Genomic DNA, 20,571 nt, shown 5'->3' on the forward strand with positions numbered 1-20,571 from the left:
ATACACAGTTATTGTGTCAAGGTATTTAAAGACTAAGTTTAACCTATAATTTTTATTAATTTCCAATTTTTAGTCATTCGAGAAAACTCTGCTAGAGATGCTAGTTATCTGTCTTAAATTAAGGGAAACCATCATATGGACAAGAAGTATACTGTCTTAACTATAATATTATTGCTGCATTGTCTTTTTACACAAAAACAACACCAGTAATTTGCATACAATACATGTATATTTACAAACTGAAGTAATATTTGATCTGAATTTGTGCTTTGTTTGGACACTTTTTGAATAATTAGTTTAAATTTTTTTGCTATTAAAAGTTATAGTATAAACAGTAAAAGTCATGATAAAACTGGAATAAAACTTATCCCACTGAGTTTAGTTAACATATTCTTAAACTTAAATGTTCCGTTTAAAATGTCAAAAAAAAATTGTATAAAAAAAACGATAGAATCATTTAAAGCTTTTAAAAACTCAATACAGATAAAAGTCACCACTGATACTTATTAAAAAGAAAATAGGAAATATAAAGAAAACATCCTGAAATATTTTTATTTTCTAATTTAGATTGACAACATTTATGTAAATGTATATCAGTTTCCATGTTACAGAATATAACATTGAATTGTCACCTTTGATTTAAATATTTATTACAGATGTTTATATGTTCTTTGGTCACTTAAGGCTTCTGATAAAGTGTAGTATAAGTAAAATGGGGGAAATTAAATATTCTATTTCAATATAAAATTTACATGATTTGGTTCATAGTAATTTGCTAGGATGTTGACAAAAAAATCAAATTAAGATTTTTTTCTTAAACAGTTATAAAACCGTTTATATTTTGCTATTAGAACTCATTTTTTGTTCAATCTGTAAAAATAAGCTCAATTTATCTAGGATGTATAATTATCTTGCAAGCTTGCTAACTTCAAATGACTGACATGGACTACACATGGGCTAAGCCAGTTTAGCTATAATAAAAAAAAAAGAAAGACAGCATTGAAAAGGCAGCCACTGGGAAGATTTCTTTTGTTAAGCAATCATAACTCATAAAATATAGTGGTTTTTATGAAAAAAAAATCAATTTAAACACTTAATGCATGTAACTTTTATCAGGCGACTATAAGCCACAACTTGGTAAACAGTTCATAGAGAAATTTTATTTTTTTTTGAAAGAAAATTGTAAATTGTCAAGTATGTTTTACTTGTTAGGTAATGGTATACTTGTAATAGAGTAAATATACTTGTCAACACCTCTACCCTTTTAGGATGTACTTGATATAAATCCAATACACATCACTCAAGTCAAGGAGGATGTTAAGACTTACTTATATAATTTCTATTTGATTAAATTCTAATATTTCCATACATGAATAATTTAAAGGTATCATGATTAGACTTGATTATTACTTTCTGTAATGATTTACATGTACAATAGATTCATTGAACATTTGCCTACTTTTATTCCCGGGGAAATATTTGATGTGGATTCATTTATTTTTGTGTATACCAATTTTTGTGGATTGAGGAAGACTTGCATCCTCGTTGATATTTGATTTAAGGTTTTTGCCATAGTCTGCATACAAGTTTTTAAAAAACGCTTGCAATTTGTTGAACATTTAAATTCTTGGTTCACCTGTACCAAACCTTTCCCCAGCAAATCCTCAAATAACAATGAATCCCCTTGGAAATATTCAATTTATAGACAATTTCCTCATTAGCGCTCTCACAGGTACAATTATTAACAGATTTTTATAAAACTTATACTATAGGTTAATATGAGCAAAATTAATGACAATATCCATAATGGTCATTGATCGACTTTTTATAAAAGAGTTATGCCCTTGGATTTACAAAATATAAAATATGTCAAACGTGGGGGACGTTGGAAAACAAGCTTGCAAGGGCTGTATAGCCAGTCAAGGTCGTTAAAAACTTCCATTTGTTTGACATTTGAACTCTGTTCTTTTGTTTTGCTGAAAATACTTGCTTGTGAAGGCTTACAACAATCATGCTTATATTTTTTTGATATTGCAGACTAGTGCTAAAAGGTCAACAATACCAACGATGAATAGAAGTCTACCTACAAAATCTGAAGGAAGTCCCAGAAAAACAGCAGGTAATATTTATATAGAATAGAAATAGATTTGGAATATATGTCAATGAGACAACAATTCAATGACAAAAATAATTAAAAGAAGAGTATAGACTATAGAGGTAAGCAAAAAATCCTCAACAATAGACAGAAATATATACAATAGACCTTATTACTATTTGGAAATCTGCACCTCTTGAACTATTGAGGTTATACAACAATCACTTTTTTGTTATGGTATAAAATATTTTCTTTATTACATTGGTTGCAATAAATTACATTGATTTCCCAGTTAAATAAAAACCGATAATTTCACATGTGAAATAAACGTGGTTATTTCACTCTCTGATGTCATACAACAATAGGCGTTGTCAAGACGTCGATAACGTCGGATCAAAACAAATTGTAAATGCGTAGGAAAAACATATAGTCCCTTACATTTTCTACATTAATTTCATAAAAAAAGCCATTTGACAATGTAATAAAAAGTATAACTAATCGCCGTATTTGAATATCAAAAATAAGACAACGTGTGACCGAACGCCGCTATGGATTAAACTCATGCTGCGCACTCGTTTAATCCATGCGTCGTTCGCTCACACGTTGTCTTATTTTTTTATATTCAAATACGGCGATTAGTTATACTATAATTAATACATCTAAATTTTACAGCAACCTTTAAATAAGATGTCCAGAAATGGCAGATGAATAGTATTAGGGTGTATATAGCAACAAGCACATCAGTTGAAACATTTAAGATATCAATAATTCCTTATTTTATTGTTACCTATTTTTGCAAGATAGATAGATGATCAGATGTTTGATATTTTAAACACCTTTTATTCATTGTCATGCCTCAATTTTTATTAATTGTTTAACTTTTGTTTAAATTGAAATATACATGAATATAAAGAATACTTGACAAAAATAATAGTACTAAATTATTATTTACAGGAAAACCAACACCGACAAAAACAACTCAGTCAAAGATTGGTTCCCTTGACAACACCAAGTATTCACCTGGTGGAGGACAGGTAACACTTACAGTTCTAATGTGTAAACAGAACCGTTATTAATTAGTTATTTCTCTAAAGCCTAATGTTCAGTTTAAATAATTACGATGTCACAGGGAATTTAGGGGTTCTAGTTTTTATAATGGGAAAATAAATTGGTAATAATACTTGTATGATAGATTATGAGTTATTTCTACCTCTCTTGCATAAACATCCTTTCTTTATTTGTTCCATTTTTTCAATTTAGGTTAAAATACAAAGTCACAAGCAAGATTTCTCCAAAGTAAGCAGTAAGATAGGATCAAAGGATCATCTTACTCATAAACCTGCAGGGGGAGATAAAAAGGTAAGACACATTGCGTTACTTTTGTCTACCATTCTGTTGGTACACATGGTTTAGTAGGTTTGGACTAGTAGGACCAGATTGAAATTAGTGTTGAATTATTAGACAATAATGATAAGTTGAGGTATTCTGTTTTATATTTGAATTATCTGACCATTACATTACTATACACATTCAGTTATGATATTTTATTAAAATGAGAATAAAGAGATGTGGTGTGATTTTGAATGCGACAACTATCCGCTAGAGACCAAATGACTTGGATGTAAGCAATTATAAGTGATCCTGCAGTCTTCAACACTGAGCAACAATCATGCAGTATGGTCAGTAATAAAAGACCTTGACATTATAAAACAATAAACAATTCAAATTAATAAAAATGAGTCCATTTCTCATATACTGAAAGTGATATGTCAACTATATTTGATGTATGGGAAGGTCTTATTATGTAGGGAAGATTTGATCTCAACACAAAGATTTGGTTAGAAAAATTGGCTGTATCGGTAGAATTATTATTTAAAACAGGATTTCACATCCATATCTTTACAGTGATGTTGTTTAGAGAGCCTTTAATTTTAGATATGATCCATTCAAACTCATTGATCTTTTGAATAGTCTTCTACTTTATGGTTGTCAATGTATCATTAAAGGAAAATATTTCAATATTGTTTAATCGATACTAACATTGATTAAGTTTTGGAAAATAAAAACATTATTAAATAAATGTTGCTGTATATGTCATGTTGTGAGTAATCATGATCCCATATCTTGCCAATACTGATTTCTTATAGTATTACATTGCTCAAGGTCATGCCATTCTCAGATTGTTAATTACTTCTTTACATTAAATCTGTTGGATGTGTACTATTCAATACTTTAGTTAGAAAGAACATGATTTATTTATGTGTTACAATTGGCTTTGAATTAGCTTCCAAAAACTGTGAGTACTCTTATATTGGTGCTTTGTGTCTATTGTTTTTATGTTTATGTTTTTTTGTGCTTGGTTAAGATCTATTGATTTCAGCCATTTGCAGCTGTTTTTGACAGTTTGTTCTTATGTTGTTTTTTTACGCCACTGCCCCAGTTTAGGGAAGGATTGAGCACTCGCAGTCATGTTTTACCTATCCACACTATGTGCAAGTTCCAAGTCCGCAGCATGTAATTCAGAGTTTTTAGTGGGTCCATGTCTATCAAATATGGTTCTTGCTTATAGTGTTATAAATTAGGCCATAAGTTATCTTGTATGAATTTTTTATGGATCATGAATACTGGTAAGTTTATATGGTATCATATGAAACTTTGATCTTTAAAACTTTTCACATAAAATTCTGTCATAAGTAAGGCTTTATACAAACAAATTACATCATCGTCACAGCCATAGCATGATAGATAATATTATGTCTCATATACTGTGCCATTCTTTGCTGAAGAGAAACAAAAAACCTACAACAAATAAAAACGTGTCAAGAACAAGCATGACATATAGTATAGATAGATAAGCATGGTTTTGCTACTTTACATGGTAGAGCTTTAATAAAACATTGCACATTTTGAGGATATCCCTTTCAGGAGACCCTATAGCTATATCAAGGATGCAAAATACCTATAATTTTCCTTCAGGTGCCTACTTCTCAACATTATGTGATTGTCTTCAATTTAAAATCATCATATAAATATTTGCATATTGCATTTTTTTAAAAACTATTTGAAGTAAAAAATTTAAAAATTAATGTTTGTGTTTAGGTTTGTTTAAAGGGAACACCTTATGATAAAATAATGGTATTTGGTATGCAGTTGTATTAGCATTGGCACATCTCATTTCCATGGAGATTGTTTCTCCATGTAACTTCAGTCATTGTTCATTGGCTTTGAATATTTGCTAAACTTACATGTAAAAGTATTGCTATTTTAATTTCAACATTTGCATTATCAAAATTACAACAAGGCGAGACATATATCTGTGTTAACAGTTTTAAAATCATTTTAAGAAAAAAGGAGTATTAGTGCCTTAATTTTGTCTTTCATTCTTTCCTTAAATTCAAATCAGGAAGCTTGTTGATCTTGCAATTTTCTGGATTCCCTATAGATAAGATATATCCATGGTAACATATTCATGGACACATTTGATATACTCTTTGATTTTAATGTAAAATGTTAATGACTATACTAATTAAATAGCCATGTTCAATCAGTAATCCAAACATGAATAAATTGATGTAACTTTTTACATACATAAAGAGGATTCAAGTCTTCTTCTCAAACATAGAACTTTCCAATTGCTTTGTAAAAAAATTGACAGTTTTTATTCACCAAAAAACTTTCGACTAGGTTTGTGCAGCTTATTTATTTACATTTATTTAGTGCTGCTTGATTTTAAAATCCTGTTTTTCTTGTGCATGTTTATTTTGACATTTCAGATTGTTTCCCAGAAGTTAGAATGGAAAGCAGAATCAAAAGTTGGTTCACTAAAAAATGCCACTTACTCACCACGTGGCGGTAACGTCAAAGTAAGTCTAAATGTACAGAAATGTGTAAGTTTTTGTCATATTATTCTTTGTTCATAAATGTCTGACAAGTTCCAATTTGTCCAAAAACCCAGTTTAATGCCGCCTGAGTAGTCCTGTCTGTGATATGTATTCCATTGTGTACCGGGTTGGATGTTGTATATTTCTTGTAAACTATCAAGGGGAGTTAATTATAAAATAATAAGGAGTGAAAATAAATGCATGCATGGCTTCAGTTGCTGGAAACTAAACAACTTTGCATGAAAAGTAGGCAAGGATTTTATTTGATAAAGGAAGACTTTCTATTAATTTGAACTATTTGGCTTATGACATTTGGCAGTTTTTATTGGTTTTAAAAGTGCTATTCAAGATTTAAAGAAAAGTTTTAGTTATTTGCTGATATTTGTACCTAGTCTTTAAAAACTTTGTACAAAAATTAGCTTATCTGCCTATTAATTATGTTACAAAGACTTGAAATTTAAGACAAAAAACGTAATATTTTGTGCTTAATGCCTTCAAAATGTTGAGAAATATATATATACAATACTAGCTGCTTATTTGTTGCTGAATATTTTGTTTATTAATGTAGTTGTTGTTTGTTTTTGCTTCATTTTAGATTCAGACTGAGAAATTAGCGTGGAATGGCCAGTCCAAAGTGGGATCACTTGATAATGCATCTCATTCACCTGGAGGCGGTCATGTTAAAGTATGACTTCATGTTTCACATGCCGTTGTGCTTCATTAATGTTTCAAAAGTTTTACTTGTTGAATTTATTCAAATTTAACAACAAAAAAAGGAATATTTGCCAAGTAAATGTAAAGTAAGATGTTATTGCAATGTTTAGAAAATGGACAAAAAGGCTAGATAACTTATTATGATTTAATGAAATATATGCAAACAGATATATACATTAGATATCAGAATGCAAATTCATATTCAATATTGCCCCACTCTCCCATTTACATAATAATTTATTTGAATGAAAGAAAAACACCTTGCAATAATATCTAAATTTACAGTATTCAATTAATACACTTTAAAAAAGAAAAAAACATCTAAAGCAAAATAGATGATATTGCTAAAAAACATTTGATATTAGCTCAAATAATTTCATTTTCAAGATATCTAGCAGTAAGCAAACTTGCTGAATGTAAGGAAGATGCTTAAATAACAACTCATTCAACAAGTTAAACTGATGTTTATGTATTGATTTGTGTAGGTGTTTATTAACTTTATTTTGCATGATATTTATAATCAAGGTGAGGAGAATTACATGTTAGAGATTATAACTGCTTGCTGGAAAACTACCGATTATTTTCTTATTCTTAGTTATATATTAAGGTATTTAATTTGAGATTGTACGCCTTGCTTTATTATTGAAGATTGGTCTTTGATTTTTATGCCCCACCTACGATAGTAGAGGGGCATTATGTTTTCTGGTCTGTGCGTCCGTTCGTCCGTTCGTTCGTCCGTTCGTTCGTCCGTTCGTTCGTCCGTCTGTCCCGCTTCAGGTTAAAGTTTTTGGTCGAGGTAGTTTTTGATGAAGTTGAAGTCCAATCGACTTCAAACTTGGTACACATGTTCCCTATGATATGATCTTTCTAATTTTAATGCCAAATTAGAGATTTCACCCCAATTTTACGGTTCACTGATAGAAAATGATAGTGCAAATTTCAGGTTAAAGTTTTTGGCTTCAGGTTAAAGTTTTTGGTCAAGGTAGTTTTTGATGAAGTTGAAGTCCAATCAACTTGAAACTTAGTATACATGTGCCCTATGATATGATCTTTCTAATTTAAATGCCAAATTAGAGTTTTGACCCCAATTTTACGGTTCACTGAACATAGAAAATGATAGTGCAAATTTCAGGTTAAAGTTTTTGGCTTCAGGTTAAAGTTTTTGGTCAAGGTAGTTTTTGATGAAGTTGAAGTCCAATCAACTTGAAACTTAGTATACATGTGCCCTATGATATGATCTTTCTAATTTAAATGCCAAATTAGAGTTTTGACCCCAATTTTACGGTTCACTGAACATAGAAAATGATAGTGCAAATTTCAGGTTAAAGTTTTTGGTCAAGGTAGTTTTTGATGAAGTTGAAGTCCAATCAACTTGAAACTTAGTATACATGTGCCCTATGATATGATCTTTCTAATTTAAATGCCAAATTAGAGTTTTGACCCCAATTTTACGATTCACTGAACATAGAAAATGATAGTGCAAATTTCAGGTTAAAGTTTTTGGTCAAGGTAGTTTTTGATAAAGTAGAAGTCCAATCAACTTGAAACTTAGTATACATGTTCCCTTTGATAAGATCATTCTAATTTTAATGCCAAATTAGAGAATTTATTCCAATTTCACAGTCCTTTAAACATAGAAAATGATAGTGTGAGTGGGGCATCCGTGTACTGTGGACACATTCTTGTTTTGTTATCAGATAATTTTGACTTTATTTGAGATTTTTTTAGTTCCCAGTTCACATAACCTGAACAAGCTGTACACAATAAAGTATAAGCTTTAGAGGCAAATTTTTGAATGTCATACTCATTGTTTTGGATAGACAAAGTGATTTTTATGCCCCTCCTACGATAGTAGAGGGGCATTATGTTTTCTTTTCTGTGCCTCCTTTTGTTCGTCCGTCTGTTTGTCTGTCCCGCTTCAGGTTAAAGTTTTTGGTCAAGGTAGTTTTTAATGAAGTTGAAGTCAAATCAACTTGAAACTTGGTACACATGTTCCCTATGATATGATCTTTCTAACTATAATTTTAATGCCAAATTAGAGTTTTTATCTCAATTTTATGGTCCAATGAACATAGAAAAGGATAGTGCAAGTGGGGCATCCATGTACTATGGACACATTCTTGTTTTTGTCAGATATTATACCTGCTTGATATATTTTAACAAGAACTGATTTATTGGACACTACTGGCTATGAAGCAGAGTACTGTGAAATAGACATTTCTTTTTTTTAAGCCTTATCAATAATGCTATTTTGCTAAAGCACAAATGTGATTTTTTATGCCCCACCTACGATAGTAGAGGGGCATTATGTTTTCTGGTCTGTGCGTCCGTTCGTCCGTTCGTTCGTCCGTTCGTTCGTCCGTTCGTTCGTCCGTCTGTCCCGCTTCAGGTTAAAGTTTTTGGTCGAGGTAGTTTTTGATGAAGTTGAAGTCCAATCGACTTCAAACTTGGTACACATGTTCCCTATGATATGATCTTTCTAATTTTAATGCCAAATTAGAGATTTCACCCCAATTTCACGGTCCACTGAACATAGAAAATGATAGTGCAAATTTCAGGTTAAAGTTTTTGGCTTCAGGTTAAAGTTTTTGGTCAAGGTAGTTTTTGATGAAGTTGAAGTCCAATCAACTTGAAACTTAGTATACATGTGCCCTATGATATGATCTTTCTAATTTAAATGCCAAATTAGAGTTTTGACCCCAATTTTACGGTTCACTGAACATAGAAAATGATAGTGCAAATTTCAGGTTAAAGTTTTTGGCTTCAGGTTAAAGTTTTTGGTCAAGGTAGTTTTTGATGAAGTTGAAGTCCAATCAACTTGAAACTTAGTATACATGTGCCCTATGATATGATCTTTCTAATTTAAATGCCAAATTAGAGTTTTGACCCCAATTTTACGGTTCACTGAACATAGAAAATGATAGTGCAAATTTCAGGTTAAAGTTTTTGGTCAAGGTAGTTTTTGATGAAGTTGAGGTCCAATCAACTTGAAACTTAGTATACATGTGCCCTATGATATGATCTTTCTAATTTAAATGCCAAATTAGAGTTTTGACCCCAATTTTACGGTTCACTGAACATAGAAAATGATAGTGCAAATTTCAGGTTAAAGTTTTTGGCTTCAGGTTAAAGTTTTTGGTCAAGGTAGTTTTTGATGAAGTTGAAGTCCAATCAACTTGAAACTTAGTATACATGTGCCCTATGATATGATCTTTCTAATTTAAATGCCAAATTAGAGTTTTGACCCCAATTTTACGGTTCACTGAACATAGAAAATGATAGTGCAAATTTCAGGTTAAAGTTTTTGGTCAAGGTAGTTTTTGATAAAGTAGAAGTCCAATCAACTTGAAACTTAGTATACATGTTCCCTTTGATAAGATCATTCTAATTTTAATGCCAAATTAGAGAATTTATTCCAATTTCACAGTCCTTTAAACATAGAAAATGATAGTGTGAGTGGGGCATCCGTGTACTGTGGACACATTCTTGTTTTTTTACTCCTTTAAATCTACATTCCATGTAACAAAAGACAATAAAATATAAATATTAAAAGAATATTTCCAATAACAACTCTTTTGATTTATAGATTTTATAGTTAAATATTAATTTGTTTCAAGTACCATGTATTGACTATTATTTGTAAGATGTAATATTAGGTGTGAGACAGTCAAGAAAGGAAAATATACTATGCATAATTAGAATGCATGCCTTTTATGGGAAGAATGAAGATTTGTTGAAAAATACAGAAGAGTTTTAAACAACAATTGTGATTTTTCATCAGCTTAAAAGATGGTTAGAAATGAACTTGGATAAACATGGATTTAAAATGCCCATGGGCATTTTTGGTGGTTTTTTTTACAGAATAACAAATGCTACATATTTTTCTATACTTTCATTTATTGATATTTTAGAAAATGCATGGTTCAATTCATTATGCATTTTACTATAAGCAATTTTGTTTTTAAGTTTATAATATTTTTATTCATATTCACTATTATTTAGTTATGATTTTCTTTCAACAGATCACAAATGATCCAATAAATTGGAAGGCTGAACCTAGAATTGGTTCTATGGACAATACTGGTTATGTACCAGGTGGCGGTAATGTTCATGTATGATCATTATCACTCGAGTGTTTTCATTCATCACAATCTAGTGTGCATTTAGAGTGTCAGTAGAAAGATCAAGATTCTTGCACTTTAATTACATTTTCTTTAACATGTAAACTATGTTTTAAATTATTATTTGGTTTTACAAAGCAAGAGCATTTATATTTGGTATATATGATTTCATAGTTTAACTATTATTTCAGATTTTGATATTTATGAAACACATTTTATTTAGCATATTTTTTTTCTAAAACTGAATATTAAGTATTGTTGAAAATCTTTATTGACATTATGATTAGTTGTACCAATTTATTTAGTTTTTAGCTCACCTGGCCCGAAGGGCCAAGTGAGCTTTTCCCATCACTTTGCGTCCGTCGTCCGTCGTCCATCGTCGTTGTTAACTTTTACAAAAATCTTCTCTGAAACTACTGGGCAAATTTAACCAAACTTGGCCACAATCATCATTGGGGTATCTAGTTTAAAAAATGTGTGGCATGACCCCGCCAACCAACCAAGATGGCTGCCATGGCTAAAAATAGAACATAGGGGTAAAATGCAGTTTTTGGCTTATAACTCAAAAACCAAAGCATTTAGAGCAAATCTGATTGGGGTAAAATTGTTTATCAGGTCAAGATCTCTCTGCCCTGAAATTTTCAGATGAATCGGACAACCGGTTGTTGGGTTGCTGCCCCTGAATTGGTAATTTTAAGGAAATTTTGCTGTTTTTATGCCCCACCTACAATAGTAGAGGGGCATTATGTTTTCTGGTCTGTGGCTCCGTTCGTCCGTCCGTCCGTCCGTCTGTGGTTCCGTTTGTCCGTCCAGGTTAAAGTTTTTGGTCAAGGTAGTTTTTGATGAAGCTGAAGTCCAATCAACTTGAAACTTAGTACACTTGTTGCTTATGATATGATCTTTCTAATTTTAATGCCAAATTAGATAATTACCCAATTTCACGGTCCATGGAACATGGAAAAGGATAGTGCGAGTGGGGCATCCGTGTACTTTGGACACATTCTTGTTGGTTATTATCTTGAATATTATTACAGATAGAGATTAACTGTAAACAGCAATAATGTTCAAGAAAGTAAGATTTACAATTATGGTCAGTTGACCCCTTTAGGAGTTATTGCCCTTTATAGTCAATTTTTAACCATTTTTCGTAAATCTTCTCCTCTGAAACTACTGGGCCAAATTAATCCAAACTTGGCCGCAATCATCTTTGGGGTATTTAGTTTAAAAAATGTGTGGCGTGACCCGGCCAACCTACCAACCAAGATGGCTGCCATGGCTAAAAATAGAACATAGGGGTGAAATGTAGATTTTGACTTATATCTCTGAAACCAAAGCATTTAGAGCAAATCTGACATGGAGTAAAATTGTTCATCAAGTGAAAATCTATCTGCCCTGAAACTTTCAAATGAATCGGACAACGGGTTGTTGGGTTGCTGACCCCTTAAGGAGTTATTGCCCTTTATAGTCAATTTTGACCAATTTTTCGTAAATTTTTGTAATCTTTTACAAAAATCTTCTCCTCTGAAACTACTGGGCCAAATTAAACTAAACTTGGCCACAATCATCATTGGGGTATATTGTTAAAAAAATGTGTGGCGTGACCCCGCCAACCAACCAAGATGGCTGCCATGGCTAAAAATAGAACACAGGGGTAAAATGCAGTTTTTGGCTTATAACTCAAAAACCAAAGCATTTAGAGCAATCTGACATGGGATAAATAGAGAATATCATATGGCTTTTTCAATATCGCATCCGTATCAACCCGAGACACCAGTTGAGGGTTGATATGGTGTGTGATATTGAAAAAGCCATATCATATACACTTTATTATATACATATACCTCAAGTATATGTTTTTTATGTAACATGACGTCATACAGATTATAGCTTTGACATGACGTCATACAGGTTAGGGATTTGAAAGCCTTTGCAATAGTGACTGCAATCGATGACGTGACGTCATACAGATTAAAGGTGTGATAAAGCTTTTGCAACCGTGCTGATATCGATATCATCACGGGTGGCTGATACAGCACGCTTGCCAATGATTGTATTACACATACAATTTATCTGTATTTACTACTAAGTATATAATAAAATTAATTATCAGGTCAAGATCTATCTGCCCTGAAATTTTCAGACAAATTGGACAACCTGTTGTTGGGTTGCTGCCCCCGGATTAGTAATTTTAAGGAAATTTTGCAGATTTTGGTTATTATCTTGAATATTATTATAGATAGAGATAAACTGTAAACAGCAATAATGTTCAGCAAAATAAGATCTACAAATAAATCAACAAGACCAAAATTGTCAATTGACCCCTTAAGGAGTTATTGCTCTTTATAGTCAATTGTTAACAATTTTCATAAATTTTTGTTAATTTTTGTAAGTTTTTAGGAAATATTTTCCACTGTAATTACTGGGCCAAGTTCATTATAGATAGAGATAATTGTAGCAACAAGAATATTCAGTAAAGAAAGATCTACAAACACATCACCATCACCAAAACTCAATTTTGTCATGAATTTATCTGTGTTTATTGTTAATATGCACATAGACCAAGGTGAGCGACACAGGCTCTTGAGAGCCTCTATTTATAGAAAAAACAACATAAGTTCATTAGATTTTTTTTAGATATACTTTGAAACTTTAAATTATCTTTGAAATTATAGTAAAAGCAAAATAAAATAAATAGAAAAATTACATGGTTGAAAAAAAGAATCAAATGGTTGTTGGGATTTAGTAAATACATTGTATATGCATATGATAAAATCAGTTTTAAAATTTATTTAATGAGGGCCAGCAATTATTTGCCTCACTATATATTTTTTGTTTAATTTTATGCAGTTCTTTTTTTAAGTTTTTTTGTAAAGACATTGAAAAGCTTTGAGCTAAAGTATTGCTGTGAGCCCAAAATTTTCACATCTTAATCAAATATATTTAGAATATTATTAAAAACAGGGATTTGAATGCCATAAGTATATTATTTTCAACAAAATGTCTGTTTTGTTTTGAAATAGATTAAAACACAGAAATTAAAATGGAAAGCAGAACCTCAAGTTAATTCCTTGGAAAACACTGGTTATGTACCAGGGGGCGGTCATTTTCAAGTAAGGTCATGATCACCTTGGTGTTTTATGTAACAAAAAACCCGCACATATAAAAGACAGATAAAACACAGATTTTTAGAGATAGACAATAGTAATTTGGTTGAGTTTTGACTGTTGTATTATATTATACATATTCATGCCTTTCACAATGCATCTTCAATTTGTTTTACTGTCAAATTATTTGCTGACTTTACACAATGTTGGATTTTTTAACTACTAAGTAATACAACTTGATTGGCTTGCCATAGTTATTGCATTTAATTAAATGATATCTAAAATGTATTAAGTTAAGATTTTTAGATTTATAAATTTTTGTTAAATGTATTAAACTTATCAATGTTACTATTTTCAAAATGATATAATTATTCATTTTCTTTCAATAAGGAGTTTAAATTAATTGCGACTCGACCTAAGTGATAATTCAGTATAAAGAATGAATATATTTTTTGATTTTATATATATTTTATTTTAACAGATAGAACATCATCCTATAAATTGGAATACCCATTCTAAAGTAGACTCATTAGAAAATGCACATTATTCCCCAGGAGGCGGGAATGTTAAAGTAGGAGGTTTATTTTACAGTAATCATATAAAAAATAGTTCATTTCCAGTTTAAGTTTTCAGTAACATCTTTATTTGTTTTAAACTTGTACACTCTAACTGTCTCTGATAATTTTGTGATATTTAGGATAAAATGACTGCAAGTACTTTGTGTTGCAATAGAGAAATGATTAACTCAGAATACCCAGACAATTACACATACACAAAAAGATTATAAGATATCAAATTAAATATTAATTTTTGAAGAAAAACACGTCAAATCTTCTTTTTTTATAACTTTGAAAGTTGTATTGTTTTTTAATCTTCACAAACAAGTTTTCTATTTATACTTCATATATACAAAAATCTGGCTGAAATTTCTAAAAAAATGTGTCTGAATTAATATATTTTGTAATTATCTCCCTTGAAATTATAAATGTTCTACATAACTGAAATTGTATTTGAATAGATTCATGAAGAGAAATTATCATGGAATGTACATTCTAAAGTGAACTCATTAGAAAATGCTCAATATACTGCTAGGGGAGGCACACACAGATTTCCATTTCCGGTATTTATTGTTTGAAGGTTGAGGAACAGTTAATGTTTCAACACATATACCAGTACATGATGGGAACACGCCTTGTTTAATTTGATGGAAATAGGTTTTGGAATAATATATAATCAGTTTAATATAATAAAATTAATATTAAGATTTTGGAAAAAATTAATTCACCTCATTTTAATGAATGGTTTTAAAAGAGTTCAATCAGTTATGGTAGTAATACTCTAAAATTGATAAGGGTCCTCAGTGACTGAGTGGCCTAAGTAGTTTTGACTGTTTCACTAGCCAGTCAACACTGAGGTTGTGAGTTTGAACCCCACTTGTGCAGGTGCACTCTAATCCAATCTTAATTGACCTAAGGATTGTCAGTTTTCCTATTGAAGGTCAGTGGTTTTCACCAGCACTCCGGCTTCCTCCACCAATAAAAACTGACCCCGATGAAATAGCTCAAAGCGGTGCTTTAAAGTGGAGTTAAAAGACCAAAAATCAAACCCAATCGATCTAAAATTGATAAAAAAGAATAAAGATTTTTCTTCAATTTTCCTGAATGAGAATTATAAAAATGTATCTAAACATAAAATCAAAAATTGAAATTGCAATTATATGGACTCCACTTTGGCATAAATTATAGATTCTTTGGTTCATGAATAAATCTCATGGTTTTTTATGTCCTTCAGAAAAAATAAATATATCTTAGATGATACTAATTTACAAGAAATAAGAAATTTTAGAAATTTTAATATTTTTGGTAATATTGAATAAACCATTTTGTGTGTGAATTCTTCAAAACATATGATACAAATGAATAAACTACATAAAATAATAACACAATGAAAGCTTAGCTGGTTGCGTGGTTTAATAATGTCTATATTTGATGACTCAAATTATTTTTTAAAATGGATATGAAGTATTTTGATTTCCCATAATTACAACATGATTTGATGGGAAAGAAGACACAAATACCTATATTGGATTTTTTGTTTTTGTTTGTTTGTTTTATTTGAATTTGTGTTTTCTTTTTTTTTTAACACAAAATATAGTTTTTGGTGAACTTCCATACCTCACGTATTGTTTAAACCTGGCTTAATTTTTTGTTTACAAAAAGAAGCTTTGAATGTTGTTTGTCTAATGTATACTTACACACAACTAATTGATATTGTTATGAGCATCAGTTTACTTTAACAAGGAAGATACATAATTTAACTCCTGGGTCTCATCTACATTTTCTATAAACATACAATTTTCAAACAGACATCAAAGTTTTGTAATTTATTATTTATAAATATATTGGGTATTTTTATACCCCACCTACGATAGTTGAAGTCCAATCAACTTGAAACTTAGTACACATGTTCCCTATGATATTATCTTTCTAATTTTAATGCCTTATTATATTTTTTATCCAATTTCATGGTCCATTGAACATGGAAAATGATAGTGCGAGTGGGGCATCCATGTACTTTGGACACATTCTTGTTTTATTTTTTATTTTTTTTGGGGGGGGGGGAGGGGGGGGGGGGGAGTTTAAGGAGTTTTTATGCCCCATTTATTATGCCCAATTAGTAGTTTTTGATGAAGTTGAAGTCCAATCACATTGAAAAATAGAAAATGATAGTGCAGATGTGTACTTTGGACAACTTCTTGTTTATGTCTTGCAGTTGTTTAAATGCTTCCCAACACTCTCTATAATGATTGCTTGAAACAGACATTTAATGGTCACATGACACAGTAATTAATTTTTTCTTTATTGTGTTGAAAAGGGGTGAATACTCCGTTTTTAACACTCTTTCAGGTGATATAGCCCCTCTATGTGACTTGTTTATTACATACTTTAAGTGACATTCACTCTGCTCAAGTACTATGACTTTTTTGGAACTTAAAAGAAGCACTAGTTAATGCTTAGATGGTAGATAAGAGTTATCCTTGTTTTCAAAATTCCAATAGGGAACATACTTTATATATTCTTTTATCAATAAACCAGTTTTTGAGACATTTCCGCCATTGGCCTTCTTCAGTTCTTTATTTTTCCTCACAACTTCATGGCTGACATAACATTTGTATTTTCTTTTTCTTTTTTATTTTGTACTGATTAAAAATAAAATACAAATGTAATGTCAGCCATGTAGTTGTGAGGAAAAATAAAGAACTAAAGAAGGCCAATGGCCGAAACATCTCAAAAACTGTTTTTTTTTATACAAGAAGATAACTTATAAGAGTTAGGTATATAAAAAAAATATAGTTTTGTTAAGTTTGTCTTTACTTGATGGCTATATTTTATGGTTTTAACTTGGACTTTCATATACATTGTACCAGAAAAAGTTTGCCTAATATGTATGTTTTTTTTATGCTGTTGTTTTTAATTTGAATTATCTCCCTTTAACTACCTTAGCTAATTTAGGTAATAAAAATATATATTCTGCTAACTATAAATTATCCATGCAGGTGATGGGTGTGCTACTGCTAAGTTTGTGTGTGTGAGAGTGTTTGTGTATTTAGAATTCTATTCTTTAAGATATAAGTTAATTGAATAACTATTTCATAGCTATTTTTAACAAATGAATTGATTAAACATTATATAAGGAATTATATTTGTGCGAAAAAGACTTACGTTCTTCTTTGGTGACAGTTTATAAATGATTTTCCTCGTTTGTACCATTGATTTTCAACTGCAACTGATTTATTAACTGTTTAAAAAGCCTTTGTTTTATAGCTGTAATTTTTTTCTTGTCAGTTGCATGTTATGGAGTTTCATTTTGAAATCACTTTTATTCATTTTATCAAGCATGTGATCATCTTCTCATCAGATTTCACAATTTGTTTCCATTGATTTCAGATAAAAGACAAACAAGATTCAGGGGTAGCCAGTCCTATTTTATAGAATTCTCCTACATAAATATATTTATCTTATTTTAGATTGAAAATAAGAAGTTAGACTTTAAAGATAAGGCACAGTCCAAAGTTGGTTCTAAAGATCACATGAACCACAAAGCTGGTGGCGGAGATAAGAAGGTACACAGATATTAGGTGCTAAATTTCCAAAAAATTGTGCAGCAGTGAAAACAGGACAAACAGAAACCTGCTCAAGTTTACATTAATTCAAAAATGTATAATGGTGCATGAGTATAACATTCATTTTCCTGTTCTGATAAATAGATGATTTAGAGCTTGTAATATTGTATAGACACTTATGTATAGTTATAGACCATTTGTTGACCTTCAGTTGCCTTTTATGGGGCCTCCATGGCAGAGTGGTCTGAGTAGTTACTACTGTAATCACTAGCCAGTCAACACTGCGGTTTTGAGTTCAGACCCCACTTGTGTGGGTGCACTTGACTCCAATCTTAATTCACTAGGATTGTCAGTTTTCCTATCTAAGGTCTGTTGTTTTCTCTGGGCACTCTGGCTTCCTCCACCAATAATAACTGGCCACCACAAATAGCCTAAATGCGGTTCTTAAAAGTGGCATTAAAACACCAAATATCAATCAATCAATCAATCAGTTGTCTTTTGGTTTGTGTGTGTCATTCAGCATGTTCAGTTGTAGTTTCTCTAAATGGATAGCCCTCTTCACTTATATTCAAATGTTTGCTTACAGATAGAATCACAGAAATTGAGTTTTAAAGAGAAAGCACAGTCTAAAGTTGGTTCTAAAGACAATATGGACCATAAACCATTAGGAGGTGATAAAAAGGTAAGGGAGGTAACTAAGACATGTGATGATAGTTTATAGATTATGGCTTGTGGAAGTAGGTAAGTAGTACAGAATACCGTTGCACAGGAAGTCTGGTAAGACAGGAAACCATAGTGTCTAGAAATAGGAAGGACCAACCAATTTACCTTATCGGACCACAGATGAATTATCACGTTGTGATTGGTTAAATGCCGTCACGTGGTGACCCCCTATGAGACCGTATGGGGTTAGTAAGTTTCATATGGGGTTCATGACGCGTTAATGGCGAAGTCATCTATTAATGTTGTTGTGTTTCATTGTTTAGTTTTCAACAAAACGCCGCAGAAAAAGACCAACATCCGATAAATTCGTTATACGGTTAACTACTGACCCCCTACGGATCCATAGAGGGTGAATAAAATTCATAGGGACTCGGCCTCCGGCCTCACCCCCTATGGATTTTACTAACCCTCTATAGATCCGTATGGGGTCAGTAGTGAACCATATAACTTATAATATTGTTGAGGGAGACAAAGAAAAAGAGCCTGGTGTGTGAAGGTAAATAAGACAGAAGACCATGGTGGTGAAGTTAGGAATGTAGGTACAACAAAGTTAGAATACACTCTCAAGGAAACTGACTGTATGAACAATAAAATATACAATGGGCAAGACATTAGATCACATATACTTTTAGCATCAAAATGCATAGGTTTTCTTGGGTTCAATTGAGGTATCGGGTCAAGTAGGATTAACGGTACTGTAGTTCCATCGGAAGAACAGAGTAATAAATGAGTTAAATTTTCGAAGTAAATCGGTTTATATATACATAAGTTGACAGGTCGACAGGTTGACACTTTCAAGGTTGACAAGTGAAAAAGTCGACAGTTTGACAAGTGTTATAGTCGACAGGTTGACAGGTTGACAAGAATTAAGGTCGATAGGTTGACAAGTGATAAGGTTGACAGGTTTAATTTCACAATTAAGGAAATATTATTTGAATTCAAAACTTTTCTTTTACAGTCTCCATTTCACACAGTGAAATTGTCAACTTGTCGACTTGTCGACCTGTCTACGAGTAACTAATAATACTATTTTACACTTTATAAATGCTTTCAAGTTGTCAACCTGTCAACTTGTCAACCATAACTTACTTTTTATGCCCCACCTACGATAGTAGAGGGGCATTATGTTTTCTGGTCTGTGCCTCCGTTCGTTCGTTCGTTTGTCCGTCCGTCTGTGCGTCCGTTCGCTTCAGGTTAAAGGTAGTTTTTGAAGAAGTTGAAGTCCAATCAACTTGAAACTTAGTACACATGTTCCCCATGATATGAACTTTCTAATTTTAATGCCAAATTATAGTTTTGACCCCAATTTCATGGTTCACTGAACATAGAAAATGATAGTGCAAAGTTCAGGTTAAAGTTTTTGGTCAAGGTAGTTTTTGATAAAGTTAAAGTTACATCAACTTGAACCTTAGTACACATGTTCCCTATGATATGATCTTTGTAATTAAAATTCCAAATTATAAGTTTGACCCCAATTTCACGGTCCACTGAACATAGAAAATGATAGTGCGAGTGGGGCATCCGTGTACTATGGACACATTCTTGTTATTATATTAAATTGTCAACTTGTCAACCTGTCAACCATTAAAATATTTACATTTTTAAGATTGTCAACCTGTCGACTTGTCAACCTGTCTACCAGTCAACCATAAAAGTATTTACATTATTAACATTGTCAACCTGACGACATGTCAATCTGTCTACTAGTAATTTAATTTTTATCGTTGTATAATTCAAATACCTTTATTGCCCATGAATACACACGCGTATAAATTTATTATGAAAGCCGGAACTTTAGTACCGTATATCC

The 20,571-nt window shown here is 31.4% G+C and overlaps 1 protein-coding gene across 8 annotated transcripts in view; it reads left to right on the forward strand.

Annotated features, from left to right (window-relative positions):
* LOC143064600 (uncharacterized) overlaps nucleotides 1-20,571 on the forward strand; it is a 96,718-nt gene that overhangs the window by 43,422 nt on the left and 32,725 nt on the right. For 4 of the 8 annotated variants that reach the window (XM_076237525.1, XM_076237522.1, XM_076237523.1 and 1 more), the window contains exons 4-14: nucleotides 2,038-2,119; nucleotides 3,050-3,129; nucleotides 3,356-3,454; nucleotides 5,869-5,958; nucleotides 6,572-6,661; nucleotides 10,713-10,802; nucleotides 13,832-13,921; nucleotides 14,397-14,486; nucleotides 14,934-15,035; nucleotides 17,943-18,038; nucleotides 18,625-18,720. In XM_076237525.1, the coding sequence (XP_076093640.1) occupies nucleotides 2,038-2,119; nucleotides 3,050-3,129; nucleotides 3,356-3,454; nucleotides 5,869-5,958; nucleotides 6,572-6,661; nucleotides 10,713-10,802; nucleotides 13,832-13,921; nucleotides 14,397-14,486; nucleotides 14,934-15,035; nucleotides 17,943-18,038; nucleotides 18,625-18,720 (1,005 nt within the window). The remainder of the gene's footprint in view (nucleotides 1-2,037; nucleotides 2,120-3,049; nucleotides 3,130-3,355; nucleotides 3,455-5,868; nucleotides 5,959-6,571; nucleotides 6,662-10,712; nucleotides 10,803-13,831; nucleotides 13,922-14,396; nucleotides 14,487-14,933; nucleotides 15,036-17,942; nucleotides 18,039-18,624; nucleotides 18,721-20,571) is intronic. The other 4 variants (XM_076237526.1, XM_076237527.1, XM_076237528.1 and 1 more) reach the window with 4 other exon arrangements.

Source organism: Mytilus galloprovincialis, chromosome 2, assembly GCF_965363235.1.
Source record: "Mytilus galloprovincialis chromosome 2, xbMytGall1.hap1.1, whole genome shotgun sequence".
Classification (NCBI taxonomy): Eukaryota; Metazoa; Mollusca; class Bivalvia; order Mytilida; family Mytilidae; genus Mytilus; species Mytilus galloprovincialis.